Source organism: Nannobrachium achirus (genome assembly GCF_963921795.1).
Source record: "Nannobrachium achirus genome assembly, chromosome: 2".
NCBI classification, from domain to species: Eukaryota; Metazoa; Chordata; class Actinopteri; order Myctophiformes; family Myctophidae; genus Nannobrachium; species Nannobrachium achirus.
The window spans coordinates 22,095,779-22,113,823 of record NC_137811.1 but is presented as its reverse complement, the minus strand read 5'-3'; the positions used below and the strand labels follow the sequence as shown (position 1 = coordinate 22,113,823).

The window sequence follows — 18,045 nt, the reverse complement described above, 5'->3', positions numbered from 1 at the left end:
CAGAATCCCTTTTATGCCCATATATGGAGATCCCTAACAGAATCCCTTTTATGCCCATATATGGAGATCCCTAACAGAATCCCTTTTATGCCCATATATGGAGATCCCTAACAGAATCCCTTTTATGCCCATATATGGAGATCCCTAACAGAATCCCTTGTATGCCCATATATGGAGATCCCTAACAGAATCCCTTTTATGCCCATATATGGAGATCCCTAACAGAATCCCTTTTATGCCCATATATTATGGAGAAATCCCTGCTCTGAGTATCTGACATCAGTGTGATGTCACCTGTTTATGCCCATATATGGAGATCCCTGCTCTGCGTATCTGGTTGCTATGGTAAACAGTTGGTTGCTAGGGTAAAAAAACATGGTTGCTATGGTAAACAGTTGGTTGCTAGGGTAAACAGTTGGTTGCTAGGGTAAAACCATGGTTGCTAAGGTGGTTGCTAACGTACACTAACAAACCAGCAACAACAGACTGTTGCCACAGCAACGTACACAAAGGTTTGTGTACACATGTGGTGTGATGTCATACTGATGCAGAGATATGAGCAGGGCAAAGGTGTGACGTGTGACGGACGCGTTATTGGAAATGACACCCGGGCTCCAGACGGAGCCGCTCGATTGTCCACGACACTGCAAGCGGCGCGAAGGCCAGCGGACCTTGGTCCTGCTCTTCGCCCCCGAGCGCCGCAGGCGCGAGTGGCCGCGAAGAGCGGGCCAGGGCCGCGTGGCCGGCGGAGCGCCGCGCGAGTTACGAAGCCGTGGTGAATGCAATCGTTATATTTATGCCCAGGCCGTAAGGCCTGGGCAAGCCCACGATAAACGCCCTGTCCAAGCGACTACAATTGAGCGCTCCCTAGCTCCGCTTCAGCCAATCAAAAGCTTCGGTGGGCGGGGTTTCCCTGGAGCCCGGGTGTCCTTTCCAATGACGCGTGACGGACGGACGGACGGACGGCCGGTGGAGGTTTTCATAGTAAACTGCTCCCTGACGGTCGCAATAACAAAAGAAACAGATGGCTAAGATATTAATCAAAGACTAGCACATACAATATCAATCAAAATATTGACATGTAAGCTATCCATCAAAAGCCTGACATATCTATCCATTACTTCTCTAAGTTGGAATGACTTGCTCTGAAGTCATCTAATTTGTTAGAGCAAACAAATAAATAATGGATGTGTGTGTGTGTGTGTGTGTGTGTGTGTGTGTGTGTGTGTGTGTGTGTGTGTGTGTGTGTGTGTGTGTGCGCGCGCGTGTGTGTGTGTGTGTGTTTCACCTGAGTTCATGAGCTTCCATAGCTGGTCGACTAGAGCTTCATTACAGAGAGAGGAGTCTGTTGCCTTGGTGAATGGTGGGTTCTTGGCCAGCATGCCCAAGATTTTGTGTCTGGATGAAAAAAAAAGAAAACAAAGAAGAAGAACGTTATGTAGCACTTGCATTTGATTTCCTTTGTTATTCAGTTATTAATTCCAAAGTTGAAAAACATTTTTACTAGGGATGGTCCGATCAGGTTTTTTGGAACCGATCACCGAGCACCGATCACAAAAGTTTGATCACCCGATACCGATCAATCACCGATCCGATCAAGTTATTATTTATATATTATTTATATTTTTTAAATTTTAATGTTTTAACTTTAATTAATTAATTCACTCATGAATTCATTTATATATTTGCCTTATAGATATTTACCAGCATTACTATGTATTTATTATCATAGCAGTAACTAATTATTCCTTCAGCACTGTGGAAATCAATACCCCAAAATGGCCTCAAGTGGGCATACTGAACGGCTGGTTGATCAGATGCACCGATCGGATCGGATCGGTGAATTTACCTTTTGATCTAAACCACCGATTATCGCCGATCATGCTTTGATCGGCCCGATCCGATCCATTGCCGATTGATCGGTAACATCTCTAATTTTTACAGTATACTATTTGATAGTACACTGTGGTAGAAGGTCAGGGTTCTATAATGTGCCCAGTGAGAGAGAAGAGAGGGTTGTGTTTGTGCTGACCTGACATAGTGAGCTGGGTCATTCTGGACCATGGTGAGAAGCCACTGCAGCTCTGCTGAACTCCTCTCAACTGGAGGAAAAACCCAACACACACGAGCACACGTGCACACGTACAAGCACATGCACGCGCACATGCACGCGCACACACACACGCACACACGCACACACACACACACACGCACACGCACACACACACACACACACACACACACACACACACACACACACACACACACACACACAGAGAGAGATGGCACATTTATTTATAGTAGTACAAATGAAAAGTCTGTGTATGTGTGGTGCACACATGCATGCACGTGCACTAGACAGTGCCACTATGCAAGTGCATTAAATAAGGGGGACAAAAGGTTTGTACAAATGGGAATACCATGTGCAGTACATGCGTGTGTGTTAAGGACGGTGACACACAAGTCACTAGTTTGTATATATGCGAATGCCATGTGTGTGTGTGTGTGTGTGTATGTGTGTGTGTGTGTGTGTGTGTGTGTGTGTGTGTGTGTGTGTGTAGGACAGTGACAGACAGACTAGACTAGTTTTATTTGAGAATTGTTATGAATAATGCATGCAGTCTGATCTGTGAGAGAAGTGTTGTTGTTGGTTAAATATTGCACCTCTTGTATAGTCCACCAGAGCTTCCAGCGCAGCCACACGGACGTCCACAAAGTGTCCATACTCTGCGTAGGACAAGAAGAGCGACGGGTCACTGGGAATGTGACCATTCTTCTGTAGCTGACGCACAGCCCTCAGACAGCTGTAGAGAAGTGGCACGGGGAGAGAGAACAAAATATCTTCTATTACGCTTAATGAAATTAACTCATAAATAGCACTGCTCACTTCACACTTGGTGTGATTTTTTACCGGTGCTCCTGGAAGGAGCTAAGCTCCAACATCAGGCTTTGTCCAAAGCCTACGGTCAGATTGGCCAAACTTTACGGGCCTACATCTGGCCTACATCTTTGCACAAATTGCCCAAAGTTTCTTTATACGCCCAGGATCACATTGGCCAAACTTATTTAACTCATAAATAGCACCGCTCACTTCGAACTAGATGCGATTTTTTTTCTGCGAAGTTCTATTTCTGACTATATGCCTACTGCAGGCCAGTAACTTTGTAATGAGGGAGGGATTGTTGGAAAGATGTTTTCAGTTCAAAGCTGCAATAAGTTGGAGGGGAGTATTTGGCAAAAAGTCATGGAGCTCTGTGTTGCAACATGTACAGTACATAATCCATCAGTACTATTTTACAATATCTGGGGGCGAGCCGGCTGCAGTGGTCCATGCCGCTCTAATACAATATAGATGCATGACTTAAGGACTATTTGGTGCCTGCTGTGGATGGAATGGTTCACTTTGACAAATGTACATTTGCAGTTAGATAAATAAGCGCTGGTATACAAATTGCCCTTCCTGGTGGCTCAAAGTTAGCAAGTAGACCGCATACTGTAGGCACAGATCTACAGATGTTATGTTCATGATCCATGTTTTATGTAATCTCCTCAATCTCTGCTCCACTTTCTACTTCCCCCTTTACTGTCTCATCAAGTAAAACAATCCCCCAAATAGTCTTTCTATTACGCCTCAAACAAACACAAAGAAGGACATCACCCCGCCTCCACTATACCTGACAGTGATGGTGTTGCGGAAGCTGGGCAGCAGTTTCTCCATATTAAGGAATCTTGTGATCTCCTCAAGGATGAGTCTGACGTCTGCGTTCAGATTGTCCACCGTCCGCACTTCGTTGTTGATGCTGATGGCTGGAGTCAGAGAGTTGGTCAACGCATCGATCAGATCGGCGCGGTAGTAGTTGTCTGAAAACTGGAGAGGCAGAGAGAGAGAACATTATTATTATTGGAGAAGAAAGAGAGTGCATAGCTTGTTTAGTGTCAACCTTTACCTTGTTCTTCCGGTTGTCGTTGTACTTGATGAGGTCGAGGATAAAATTGAGAACATCTTTGGGGCACAGGTTCTGGACGTCTCTTAACAATGCCATGGCAACTGGCATGGTCTAGAACACACAAAGGAACATGAACATAATGAAAAAGTACGAGTGAAAAGAATAAAGAATAACAAGAGCCAAGTTTGTCTTTATTACGACCTTGTTAAGTTTTAGCGTTAGGGTTAAAGATGGCATAAAAGGAAAAAGAAAAAAAAAGGGAAAAATGGCGTGTGCGAATTTACCTTCTGTAGAAAGTAGCTCTGGAAAGTGATAAAGTTGTTGGTTTTGACGATGTTGGGACAACTTTTACAGCAGAACATTCTGGTAAACAAGGACTTCATGGCTGGGGGACCCTGCCATGTGCTGACCATGGCATTGGCTATCTGCAAGAGCGCACGCACGCACACGCACACGCACACACACACACACACACACACACACACACACACACACACACACACACACACACACACACACACACACACATTATGTTAAGACACAGGTTACGTCTATTCTGCCTGCCTTCTGCAAGTTGAGTGGACAGCAGTCTGCTGCCATTAAAGAAGAAAAACATGGCACAGTTACAAATTCATGTTCCTGCTGAATGCACTGATGAAATGTAAAATTGACCATGTTACACTAATAACCAACACCATACAAAGTTCTATACAAGCCCAGGCCTATCATTTATGCTAATTGGTTGAGTCTGGTATATCTCCTTTCTTTTTGCTGAGCCCTGATACTAATGAGTGAATGTTTTGACAGACAAATAGATAACACTCCAAATCAATAGCCTATAAGCATGAGAAGCACCTCGCTGTCTTCTGGTTTGCTTTTGTGTAGCAATAATGTTGCAGGGTTCTATTTCAAACCTGTGTGAATGTATGTGTAGATATGTAAAGAACACAAAAGTGTGTAACCTTGGTCAGAGCTACAGAAATGGAGAAGGTTTATTAGCTACTGTACTTAGTGAGAATGGCGTGTGTGTGCGTTGCCCGCAGTCAGTGACTCCCCTCAGAACCGAGATGTTAATTAAATGCAAGACCATAAGTATTATGTGACTCTCTCTCTCTCTCTCTCTCTCTCTCTCTCTCTCTCTCTCTCTCTCTCTCTCTCTCTCTCTCTCTCTCTCTCTTCCCTTCGTAAATAAATTGCTAGCCTTTTCTAGCAATAACCAATAGGCTACGTAATTTTTTCCCCTTCGGGTTTGGTCACTCTTGGGCTCAATATTTTATCGCAAAGAAATGTGATTATAGGCAATCTACAAGCTCACAATACGTATTTTCACCACAGGTGCACGACAGGCGACAGCAACGATTTCATACTAGGGCTTTGATCGGGCTTCAACTCTCTTGGGTCGGTTTGGTTTTTAGTTTTCAAGGCCCGTTGAGAGCTCTAGTTTGCTATATGAACCATTATTACATTTCTTTGCAATTCAAATTGTGTCATTTCACAAAGGTAAGTACCGGACTACCGGTAATAATGAATAAAGGTAATTTCTATCCATTCTAAATGTAATGTGTGGGCAAGCCACGAGTGACTCTGAACTGGAATATAAAAAAGGTAAATGGTAAATGTATGTATGAAAAGCACCACACAGTTACCACAGGTATAAGGCACCGGGGCTCCAGTGGTCTATGGGTTAAACAGGATATTGTGGAGATTTGTGTCAGTGTGGTAATATGGGGGCTTGGGGTCATTGACACAGGATGTTGCCATTCAGCAATGTAAACACAGAGGGTGAGGCTAGTAGTCCGTTAAGACTCTCCATACGAGTGTGCAGAATGTGCATGTGCCTGGGCGTGGACATGCACGCAAAGTATTCTATGCTTGCATGCAGCGGTGGAAAAAGGAAACACAATTATCAATACTGCAATGTAGAATTACTCTGATTTAGGCCTAGACTTATTGAATGCTTTAGCTCTTGAAAAATAGCAGATACACAAGCTCACGGTGTGGCACCTGCGAGCTGGTAGATCTGCTATTTTTGAAAAATCGTGAAAATTAGAATTTTGACCCGATTCTATAAGTGTCTTTTGAATCCTTGTAAGGTTTTTTTGAAAAACCTATGTTTCTATGTCAGCAATCTGGCTCGCAATCGTCAAAGAAAAGGTCCTTTTCACTTAACTGGAGCTCAGTTAGTCTGTTCTTGAGAGACTACCATGTCAGTGGCTCTCAAACTTTTTCATGTGAAGGACTCCCAAAATGATATGAATTTGGCCACGGACCCCCATCTCAAAATATTTCGTTCCAGGGACCACCCAGAAGCAAAATTTGAGTTACAAATGTTCGCTTAAAAAATACATATATTCAAAGATTTGCACATATTTTCACGACTTTTCAAAAATAGCAGATCTACAAGCTTATCTGCTATTTTTTTTTTATAGTTAAAGCATCCAATAATTTTAGGCCTAAAAGGATTAATAATAATAATACAATAATAGAAATTTCACGGCTAATCTATCAACAAGCCATTCTATTTCGGCTAGCAAAGTGTTAAGCAAATACAAAGTCTGGAATTCAACATACTTAAAGTATCAAAAGTATAAAGTACTCATTGTGCAGAATGTCCCATTTCACATGTTTTCAAATGTATAACAATCTTTTGAAAACATCAGCTCTACAAGCCCACAATGCGTCGCACCGCGACACATTGTGGGCTTGTAGATCGGCTATTTTTAAATGGCCGAAATGTACAGTATACAGGGTTGAAGTGGTTAATGTGTGTTTTGTAATAATAATCCAAATCTACAAAGGAGAGAAGTACAATATTTGCCTCTGAGAACCCGCACACAGACATTTGCCTCTGCAGGTAGAAGTAAAAGTATTGGAATTTGGACATACTCAAGTAAAGCACAAATACGTTAACCCATTTAGAACTGTTGCTACCTAGACATTCTTTTACCTTTAAGGCAGGGACGCTCTCTGTGTCACATTGGTATTTGCTATTTTCTTTAATCCAAATTTGAAGGTTTTCAGAAACCTTAGGTTAGGTACTTAGTTACTTTACACCACTGAGTAGTTTATGCCCGCACATGTGAAGACTTGTGTTGTTTGAGTATTCGTTAAGTGTGTTATTGTGCGTCTACTCATTGTGTGTTCTTCGTACTAATATGTCCTTATGTTTTCCTCCCTAAGGCCATTCCTGCCTCCATTCTTCCAACACAACCCACCAATGGCATGCCAGCAGAAAACCTCACGCAAACCAATCAGAATGCAGTCCAGTCCATCAAGTGGTTTTAAGGTTAATTACGCTACAGTATTTCATCCTGTGGTCAAACATTGTGTGTGACTGTGTGTGCATTTATGTGTATATGTACGTGAATGTGTGTGGGTCCGTGCCTGAACCAAAGGCCATTAAGACCAAGTCCACGAGGACTCAGTGGTCAAACACACACTAGCTTAATGAAAGCACTGAGACGCTGCCATCTCGACCTCCGTTCAGTTTGTCATGTTGTGAAAATATTGGTTCAGGTGGAACTCGAAAAAGGGGGAAATCCAGCAGGATTAAGGTTAGAATATATATACCAAATCCACAGAATAGGTTTTCCTGGAGTCAGAGAACACAATTATTCACTTGAGGTTTTTCTTCTTTCTTTTTTTTTTTTAAAGTGTGGGCAAAGGTTGGTGGGTGGCCTAGCTGGGTGGTAGCTAATATGTTGATGTTGAAGTACTTCAACTGTAACCGAATTCACATTATCGTTTGAAAGGAACCGCATTTTGTTGTAATTAATGAAGTAATTTTGCGAGAGGAACAGGAAGAGTTGGATACAAAGCGAGGGGGTCATGTTCAATTCAGTCAGACGTGGCTCAGAGAGAGGCTAAGAGTCTGTCCAGAGCTCGCTAATCTCGCAAACTGCTGACAGATCAGCGACAGATTTCTTGGGCACAACGTCAGTGGCTGACATGGAATCCCACTAAATATATTCACATACATATGTTGTACCCCTTTTCTATGTTAAACTTTCACTTTGTTTTACAATGGGGCTCAGATTTGATCTTATTCTACCATATGACCGACCGACTAAATATGGAGGTTGATAGGGCTGTCACGATTATGATATTTTACATGATGATTAATTGTCACTCAAATAATTGCGATTAACAATTTAATTGTGTTTTTGTCGTTGACAATTGCACTTCTGTTTGGCTTTCAGGCTTTGAAGTTGCACATGGTAGATATGACGCATAACCAAAATATACAAAGAAATTACATATGTTACAACTTTATACTTGAAAAAGAACATTGCTGTATTGGTCGTGTCAAACGTGTACATGCTGTCCCGAAACTTTTTGAGCAAGCGCACAGACATGCATCGATGTGAAACAACACTTAAGTTCACAAATCAACAGCGTTTACAAAAGCTGTAGTGTCACAAAGCCTCCATTAACATAGGGAAGACCATGGATGCATATCAATTGCCCAGCTAACTCCTGTAGATAGGTAGGTGTTAAGCGACGTGCGTGTGACGTTATTAAAATAGCGTCCCGCCAAATATTATATCACAAATACAACACTGATGTTGATGATGTATATGGGCATAAATGGGAGACAGACGAACCCGCACACAGACAGACTAGGGATGGCCAACGGTTATCCGTTACCGTTTAACTGTTAAGAAATTGCTTAACGGTAAGCACTAACGGTTAATGGTGAAAAAAAAAAGATGTGTCACACCAAAAGCTCCGTACACTAATGTCTGTGCAACATCAAGTCATCAACGATGCAAATATACGCGCTGCGGTCACACATTTCTGTGTAAACCCTGGACACCAATGTCTGTGTAACATCCATGCATGCATGCAACTGCGAGTCTGCGACGCTTGATTTGGAATCGTACACGCTGACTTGTTCATCAGGAAACAAATGCTCCAATTGGATTTTCCAAAACAGAACCCGTCACGCGTCGAATTGAATCCCAGAGCTTAAAACACAACTTTCTAATCTTGTTACATAATGATGATGAGCGGAACATTAAATCAGCCGTCTGGTTACAGAGTAGGCTATGCGAAAATAACACACAGCTCACAGAGCAGCAATGATCGCTTCATCAGCACACACAAAACACGGGCGAGAGAGAAGAAAATGACTGAAATGAACACCAAGTTTCTTATCCGATTTCAGTTTCAACCATTCCAAAAGTCATACGATTGGAAGTTATTGCTCTGCACAACAAACTCAGAGGAGCGGGGGGAGAGTCTCGATCTACTTGAAGCGACGTGCGAGCCATTGCTGCTGCTGCACACAGCCGCGTCACATTACAGAGTGATTCTTTAAATCCTACCATTTCTTTGCAAAAAACACATTTCTTATAGAAAACATTTGTATTCTTGTTTCTCCTAGTTGTATTGTTTTTAATGTGTAAATATGGTACTTTATGGGGAAAAACAGGTTAAAAATCTGTTTTAATCGTTAAAATAGTGAATTTTTTGAACACATTCCTTGACGGTTATTTAACTGATAAGGCCTTACGGTTATCGGTTAAGAAAATGTCTCCATTTGGCCATCCCTAAGACAGACAGATAAAAGACATTTCAGGCAACACTCAGCACACAGGATTAAAGGAGTAGTTCACCCCCAAAATGACTTTTTTTCTATTGATTAGCCACGCCATGGAGAGTAGAGTTCAATAATATTTTTTGGTTTTTGTCACAGACAAAAATTTGATTCGAGTAAATTTACCCCGGATGGGGGTAAATTTATTGTCATCACATTTTTGTCTTAGGAATGTGACAAAAACTAAAAATATTATTGAACTCTACTCTCCATGGCGTGACTAATCAATAGAAAAAAAGTCATTTTGGGGGTGAACTACTCCTTTAAAAAGAATATAACTCTGACCGACTAAATATGAAGACTTCTATTTTTGAACTTCTATGTCGAACTGAGCCCAGCACCAGCACTTGGAAAGGATGTGTGCATCACCTAGTTCCTTTAACACTCAGCACACAGTCACACACATTCAGTGCGGTCCTCCACACACTCAAAGACAGATGTAGACAAACAGACGTATTACAGACATTCACAGATTTTTGGTTTTCCTTTACCTTGGCGAGACAGAAGCAGGCCTGCATGCGGACTTTGTAGAAACACTGTTCGTGTTCCAGGACGTCGGTCAGAGCCAGCCGGGACGCAGGAGTAGGGAACTTCTCCAGCGCCGCGATGGCCTCCTCCTGGGGAATCACATATGGCACAAAAAATTATTATTTTATGCTTTAACTATTGAAAAACTATTAAAAATAGCAGATATACAAGCTCACAGCGCGGCACCGAGTGCCGCGCTGCAAGCTTGTAGATCTGCTATTTTTGAAAAAACGTGAAAATTAGATTCTATAACTGTCTTTTGAATCCTTCTAAGATTTTTTGAAAAACCCATGTTTCTACGTCAGCAATCTGGCTAGCTATCGTCAAAGAAAAGGTCCTTTTCACTTAACTGGAGCTCAGTTAGTCTGTTCTTGAGAGACTACTATGTCAGTGGTTCTCAAACCTTTTCATGTGAAGGACCCCCAAACTGATATTTATTTGGCCACGGACCCGCATCTCAAAATATATAGTTCTAGGGACCACCCAGAAGCAAAATTTGAGTTACAAACGTTCGCTTTGAAAATACATAATATTCACAGATTTGCACACATTTTCACGACTTTTTCAAAAATAGCAGATCTACAAGCTTGCAGCGCGGCACTCGGTGCCGCGCTGTGAGCTTGTATATCTGCTATTTTTCACTGGTTAAAGCATTCAATAATTCTAGGCCTAAATGGGTTAAGACCTGGGTCGCGTTAAGACTTGACACGCTTTTACCATTATTTTATGCTTTAGCTATTTAAACAAAATTGCAGATATAAAAGCCCACAGCGCGGCACCAAGTGCCATACTGCAAGCTAGTAGATCTGCCATTCTTGAAAAATCATAGAAATGTGTGCGAATCTTTGAATATATCATTTTCAAAGCAAACCTTTGTAACTCAAGTCTTTGCTACTGGGGGTCCCTGGAACAACATATTTTGAGATGGGGGTCCACGGTCCCTACCTATAATTTTGGGGGCCCTTGGGGGTTTGAGAACCACTAATCTTTTTCTTTTTTTTTAAGTTTTCAAAAAAAGTTTTTCAAAAATAGCAGATCTACATTCTACAAGCAAATCAATTAGTTTATTCTCTCTAGTCGCGCTACAATTTAGAATAAAAGATTAAGATGAACATACCAAACCATTACTATACCAAAAGAAATGAAATGATTAAACCAATTTAAACCAATTTTAAACTAGGGGAATCATTTTGGAGGAGCACGGCACTGGTGGTTCCTGTCAGTGGTTCCGGCCGACTGACCTTTACTGCAAAATGTATTTAAAAAGTTATTTCAGCTCCCGACCAGATCAGAAACCCCAAAAAGGTATTGACACCAGGCTGGTCAGAGTTTAGAAAACTCTATTCTATTCCCCTAACAGTAGAGCAGGGGTCTTCAACAGGGGATACGGGACCCCTAGGGGGTCCTCAGAGTTACAACAGGGGGTCCTCCAAATCTTTGAGTGATAGAAAGATTTTTTCTCCTTTTTTATATTAACCACTTGAACCCTATAGTGTCCAGAGAACTTTAGCCAAAAATAGCAGATCTACAAGCTCACAGCTTGTAGATCGGCTATTTTCGGCAAAGAGCTTTGGTGTAGAGGGGAAAAGGGCAGACTAAGTACAGAGTGAAAGGTCAAGTTTATTAAGTATTGGCGGTTCAAGTGGTTAAATATCTGAACACACAAATTGACATGAACCCAAAATACAATGATGATCGTGCTGTCAAACAATGAAACTATATGGAATCTATGAAAAGGTTGTGGGGGTCCATGCTTCATCTCTCTCTCAACTAAGGGGTCCTTGACCTGAAAACGTTGAAGACCCCTGCAGTAGAGGAAAAAAAAAAAAAAAACAGCGCAAAATGCAACTATCGTCCCGGGCCAAGTAGTGGGATGCCTTTGTGAGTCTACAAAATAATCCAGTTTATAATAGTAATGTGTTCTAACTGAATGGTGTTTTGGTTCTGAGACCATTAAACAGCCCACCTGTGCCACCACGTCCCTCTCGAAGCGGAGCTGGTACTGCCACATGAAGTCGGCCTGCTCAAACTCCACCTTCCTCAGAATGGACATGTCTGGGTCTATACGGATCCACAGGAGGGGGGAGTCTGCACTGCTCAGGAAGGAGAGAAGAACAACCCCCTCATGGGTAAAATGGTAAATGGTGCATTTATATAGCGCTTTTATCCAAAGCGCTTTACAGAGATTGTGCATTACATTCACCCATTCACGCACACATTCATACACCGGTGGCGGAGGAAACCATGCAAGGCACCAACCTGCTCACCGGGAGCAATGTGGGGTTCAGAGTCTTGCCCAAGGACCCTTCGACATTAACTCAGGGGGAGCCCGGATTCGAACTGGGAACCCTTCGTGTTCTAATAACGGTTCTCTACCCCTGAGCTATGCCGCCCCACATGGGTCATCTTTTTGAGCGGTGGTCACACCGTCTCCTATACGTGGCCGTGTGTGTGGGTATGCGTCTGTCCGTGTCTGTCTATATGTAGCCTGCAGTACCTTTTCTGACACACACACACACACACACACACACACACACACACACACACACACACACACACACACACACACACACACACACACACACACACACACACACACACACACACACACACACACACACACACACACACACACACACGTGCAGCCTCCACCGCTCAGTTCACACAAGTGTGATTTATTTTTGGCATTTTACTTCAACAGAAACACAAGTCTGTTCCCGGGATGGAACCTAGATGCTGCAACCACAAGTTCAACACCCGATTAGCTACTAGCAGTTTGATTTTGACAACAACATTTGATTTGATTCATATTCTCTTGAATACATTTTAATTTAGTTTTAGTCACATTTTAGTCATCTGAAAAGTTTTAGTTTTAGTCTAGATTTATTTTTGGCAGGCCTTGATGGCGGCGTAACACCTTATTTCACGCTTGGTTGCAGGCTGAAAATAGCCGATCTACAAGCTCACAACGCGTCGCGCTGCGATCTTTTTCAATCTTTTTTAAGACTCTAGTATTGCTGTATACGGTTCAGCTTGACTGTGTACTACTGTGTACAGTGTGCACTTGTTTTCTCAAGCCAAATTAACCCTCAAATACCTGGAACGTGCCCGAGTCGCGTTAGATTTTAACCACTTTAACCATTATTTTATGCTTTAACTGTTGAAAAATAGCAGATATACAAGCTCACAGCGCGGCACCGAGTGCCGCGCTGCGAGCTGGTAGATCTGCTATTTTTGAAAAATCGTGAAAATGTGTGCAAGTCTTTGAATATCTTTGACCCCATCTTTGACCCGACTTCTAAATCCTTCCTCTAAATCAGGGGTTCTCAAACCTTTAGTTGTCAAGGACCCCCAAAATTACAGGTATTTGGCCACGGACTCCCATCTCAAAATATGTTGTTCCAGGGACCCCCCAGAAGCAGATATTTGAGTGACAAATGTTCGCTTTTAAATAGATATATTCAAAGACTGCAAAATAAATCTTGATTTTTCAAAAATAGCAGATCTACAAGCTCACAGCGCGGCACTCGGTGCCGCGCTGTGAGCTTGCATATCTGCTATTTTTCAAATAGTTAAAGCATTCAATAATTCTAGGCCTAAATGGGTTAAATTAGTCTCCTGCATCACAGGACTGAAACGATGCCCATGCCAGACGAGAGCTACAGTCACAACATTCTTCATGAGATGAACAGGATTTACACTGGCAAATAGAGATGACATCATCAAACCTGGACGTTGACCCCTAGCTCTAGTCTGTCACTCCAGATCACAGTCACACAACCAACAGACATGGAAAATAAAACAAGTTCTTGAGTCTTACTCCATGGCTGAGAGGTCCATGTCGACCTCCTCTCCATTCATCAGAGGGATCTTCTTCTTCTTGTTGCTAGTAAACAGAAAACCAACAAGAACATGTTGATCTGCACAGTAAAATCGTGAGCATCAATTTGATAGCGCCACAATTTACACATCACTTGCAACTGAAATCTGCCATGTCTCCGGTCCGATTCACAAAAGATGTTGTGCTATTGCTTATGATATCACAGCGCAAGCATGCCCATACATTTAGCAGCTGAGTGCAATTTGCCCTTGTTTTTATGTCCGATTGCAATTATCCATGTGGGTAATTATATGAATAATAGCTTCGCGCAACACTATTTCTGTGCTGGTGCATCTTTGACCGTGACTGAGGAGTTTGTGGAGCTGGTGCAGAGGTATTATGTAGGTCCTCCAAAAGCCTGCAAAGGGGCTATGCCAGAGTAGTAATAAAAACGTTCATTTTACCAGAGCCAATGGACTACTAAACCATCAGCATTTTATTTGGGCAAACGGTCACGAGAGTTTCAAAGTTGAATACAGTGGTTAACTGCTACACGCGGCCAAAAACTGTCACTACAGGTTAGTGCCCCCTCAAACAAATTATGAGCATGGGGCACATACCCCCGGGCCACTGGAATAATATGTGACGACAGACAAGGATAAAAGACAGAGATAGATTTCCACTGGTGTTTTTACCGTCTGCTCTTGGAATGACAGGGGATGTCATGCTTGAGGCTGTTCTCCTCTATCTGCAGAGTGTGGTTGAACGATCCGTCCAACTCCTGCACCGTGACCTTTATGGGACCCTGGGGGGAAAAGATATACAGTACATGACTGTTATGTTAGATTTGTAGATCATCGATAAACCTTAATGTTTATTTTGGCCAATCTTTGCCTGCGTCTGCAGTCAGCAAACTTGTAAATTGTTAAGAATGATTTGCTTTGGTAATGCTATTGAACACAAAGACACCCCTACAAACACAAATATAAAGTACTCTGCCTCTGTGTGTGTGTGTGTGTGTGTGTGTGTGTGTGTGTGTGTGTGTGTGTGTGTGTGTGTGTGTGTGTGTGTTATAAGAACACACAGAACAGGGATTCTTACCACATATTTCTGAGTTCCCGACGAGGTGTAGTCCTGTCGGATCTCCAGCTCCAGGACATTCCTCTTCCTGTTGAAGGCAAAACTGCCGAAAAACTTCACCACAGAACTCTGGTCTCTGGTATCACGGCATTAAGGCTAATAAGATCTATATCAGAGTGTCAGCAAGACTGGTATCATTGGGGTTGCTCATTTCAACGATTTAACAGGAGAGTCTACACAGTATGTGCTCCATGAGCCAAAAGTGACATCTTAAAAGGTAAGAAAAACATAAAAGAGTGTGTCAGGGAACTACCAAAGTCGAATTTTAATGGTGGCAGTAAATGAGTTAATATTTGGCTTATAGTAACTTAAAGCCATACTGTGTAAGATGCCCAACTAGTGGTCATTAGCCCTATAGCAAACCGCGGTCGCGTCCGCGTCTTTCGGACGTTTTTCGTACCTTCAGACCCCCGCGTCTGCCTCCACCTCGCTGAGATCTATCTTTTAAGGGGTCCCTTGTTCCTGTGCGTTCAGTAATTCCAGAGATACGGACTCCTTCACCCTGCCTGGTAGGCGAAATTACCTAGAGAAGGGATGGTACAAACGGGCGACAACAAATATGGCTGCCATAGCGACCCCACTTCAAGATGCGCTGTGATTGGCCGGCAGTTGTATAACCCTCGCTGTGATTGGCCGGTAGTGTGATGACGCAATTTTGGCGCGAGATCCGGTCCACGGCAAGGATCTCAGTTTACATACAGAGAAGGCTTTACAGGCTGAAATTCACGGCGCGGATCTTCTAAAACTTTTGTGATTTAATAGTTAGGAGAATTTTAAGATTTGTTTTATAAAAAAAGTTACATAGTACAACTTTAAATATATAAAACGACACTTATAAACACACCAATGAGTACTGTACAGTAGTGCCACGTCTTCTACCTTGTATCTAACACAGTATCTGCACAACCACTTATCTTACACTCTCGACAGAATGACTAGATGTTAGGATACACCCATTGTTTGATGAGGGGGGCGATGTCTTTGCCAGAGACGTTGGAGATGGATTTGAGGAAGCCGTGGGTAGAGACCAGCATCTGGCTCCACATGTGACTCTGGTACTTCTGGGAGGAGGCCGTACTGGCCAGGCTCAGCAGTTTGTTGAACACCTGAGAGAGCACAGGCAGCGCATAAGAAAACACACGGATGCTTAACACTTATGTTGCTATGATTTTTTCTCTTCAATGTCCCGCGATGCCATGGTCTCCATAGACTTCCATGTAATTTATAGTGCACGGATCGTGCACGCCCATGCCTAGATGATGCACCACGTGTGTGCACACTGTTCACAGCTTTCAAACAAAAAAATCCGCTTGGAAATCCGTTCAGGCATTCATGATTTATCAGCCATTATGTTTTCTTCAGATGTAAACAAACATGGCTGCCATGTTTGAAAGAATGGGTTGGTATGGGGGTTAAACATGCAATTTCGCGATCGCGATCATGCCTAATACATTTCTGGAGGTCCAAAAAACATAAAAAAAAAAAAAAAAAAAAAGAAATTCTTCAAAAACGGCCCAAACTCGGGAAACTCGGGGTTGGCACAGCGGTGGTACCAATACAAACTCGGGAAACTCGGGGTTGGCACCATATGTGTTAAGAGTGTTTGGTGTGAAATCTAAAGGATCATACTGTTTTTGAAGTTTCAGGGTATTCATTTGAGGCTTTGTAGATCGGCTTATTTTCACTATATTTTAAATCGTTTTTTAAAATAATAACCTTAGAGGGTAAAGAATAGTATCATAACACTTTAGCCGGCATTTATGCCAAAACACCTTTTGCCATATACACCAAAACGCGTAATTGGTCTTTCCATTGTTTAATATCAGACAGCCACCTGATACACCCCGCAGTAATGCAGGGACTCAATTTCCCATGATCCTTCGGGAGATGCAGTCATTCGGGGACCTGGCTTTCCATTCAGACCAATGCTAGAGAATTCAGAAAAGTGGATTTATCTAGGATTCTACTCCCAGAGATAATCCAAATCGTACAAAGGACCATAACTAAAGGGGTGAAAGAAGACATGATCGTTGGATGTTACAAACAGCGTGTACACTCCTGGTGGTCAGTCACACCCGTGACTTTTGTGGGTCTTTCAAAATAAGGTAAGATCCATGAAAATCGCTGGCGGAGTTGCATTTCTGAGTTATAAAAACAACCCGTGTTAACCTGTAACATGAACTCCATGCTGATGCGGTTCTCTATCAGCCTCATCACCAGGTGGGCCTTGCACTGGAACATCTTGTAGTACTCCCAGGACAGGGTGTGGGGGTGTTTGATGGAGAAGTGGAGGTGAGGCGTCGGACTGCGGAGGCAAAGAAACAAACATGTCGTTGTTGGTTTTGGAGAAATGCTGAAGGCCAAAAGCATGATTATAGCAGGTTCAATACCTTTGTTAACACAAATTATGACTCTTCTGATGTTCTGTAAGAATTGGGGGCCATGATGCTGCTGAATTGGCTAGAAGTGGATAACTTTTCCAGCAACAGCATAACATTTGAGAATCAACAAGCTCTCTTTTGAGCGGTGCTAGCTGCTCCAGTAAGTGGCTTTGTATGTATGTCCATGTGTGTTATGTCCATGCAAAATGGACAGCCCATCAAATTTTATTACGTACGTCCCTTTTCAGATTGGACAATACAATGATGAGAAGTCATGTGGGTCTACCATCGTCATCAGCACCGCTCACTTCACACTGGTGTGATTTTTGTTTGCGACCGTAGGTCGTATTATTACTATTTAAAACCTGCAGATCATGTCCGTCCGTCACGCCTCATGTCATGCTCCATATATGGCCAAGATATCTCCATATATGGAGCTGGCCAATACCTCTACATCTGACCTGACTCCAGATATGGATATAGCTGACCTGTTCTGACATCACAATGATTAATCGACCAGCCAGATTAATTGCGACCGAAGGTCGCATATACTCTGAAGAACCATGTCGCTTGAGTGACCTTCCGTATCCTCGTGACCGTCCTTCCGTATTCTCTGTGATGTCAGTGTGA

The 18,045-nt window shown here is 42.6% G+C and overlaps 1 protein-coding gene across 1 annotated transcript in view; it reads right to left on the bottom strand.

Moving 5' to 3' along the window:
• The window catches only part of taf2 (TAF2 RNA polymerase II, TATA box binding protein (TBP)-associated factor), a 57,989-nt gene that overhangs the window by 14,525 nt on the left and 25,419 nt on the right, over nt 1-18,045 (bottom strand). Inside the window, exons 11-23 of the mRNA XM_080746042.1 lie at nt 17,204-17,339; nt 15,986-16,140; nt 14,996-15,110; nt 14,590-14,699; nt 13,895-13,960; nt 12,041-12,167; nt 10,038-10,163; nt 4,232-4,372; nt 3,948-4,058; nt 3,675-3,868; nt 2,665-2,804; nt 2,033-2,102; nt 1,289-1,398 (exon numbers count right to left, since the gene is read on the bottom strand). Of these exons, the coding sequence (XP_080602168.1) occupies nt 1,289-1,398; nt 2,033-2,102; nt 2,665-2,804; nt 3,675-3,868; nt 3,948-4,058; nt 4,232-4,372; nt 10,038-10,163; nt 12,041-12,167; nt 13,895-13,960; nt 14,590-14,699; nt 14,996-15,110; nt 15,986-16,140; nt 17,204-17,339 (1,601 nt within the window). The remainder of the gene's footprint in view (nt 1-1,288; nt 1,399-2,032; nt 2,103-2,664; nt 2,805-3,674; nt 3,869-3,947; nt 4,059-4,231; nt 4,373-10,037; nt 10,164-12,040; nt 12,168-13,894; nt 13,961-14,589; nt 14,700-14,995; nt 15,111-15,985; nt 16,141-17,203; nt 17,340-18,045) is intronic.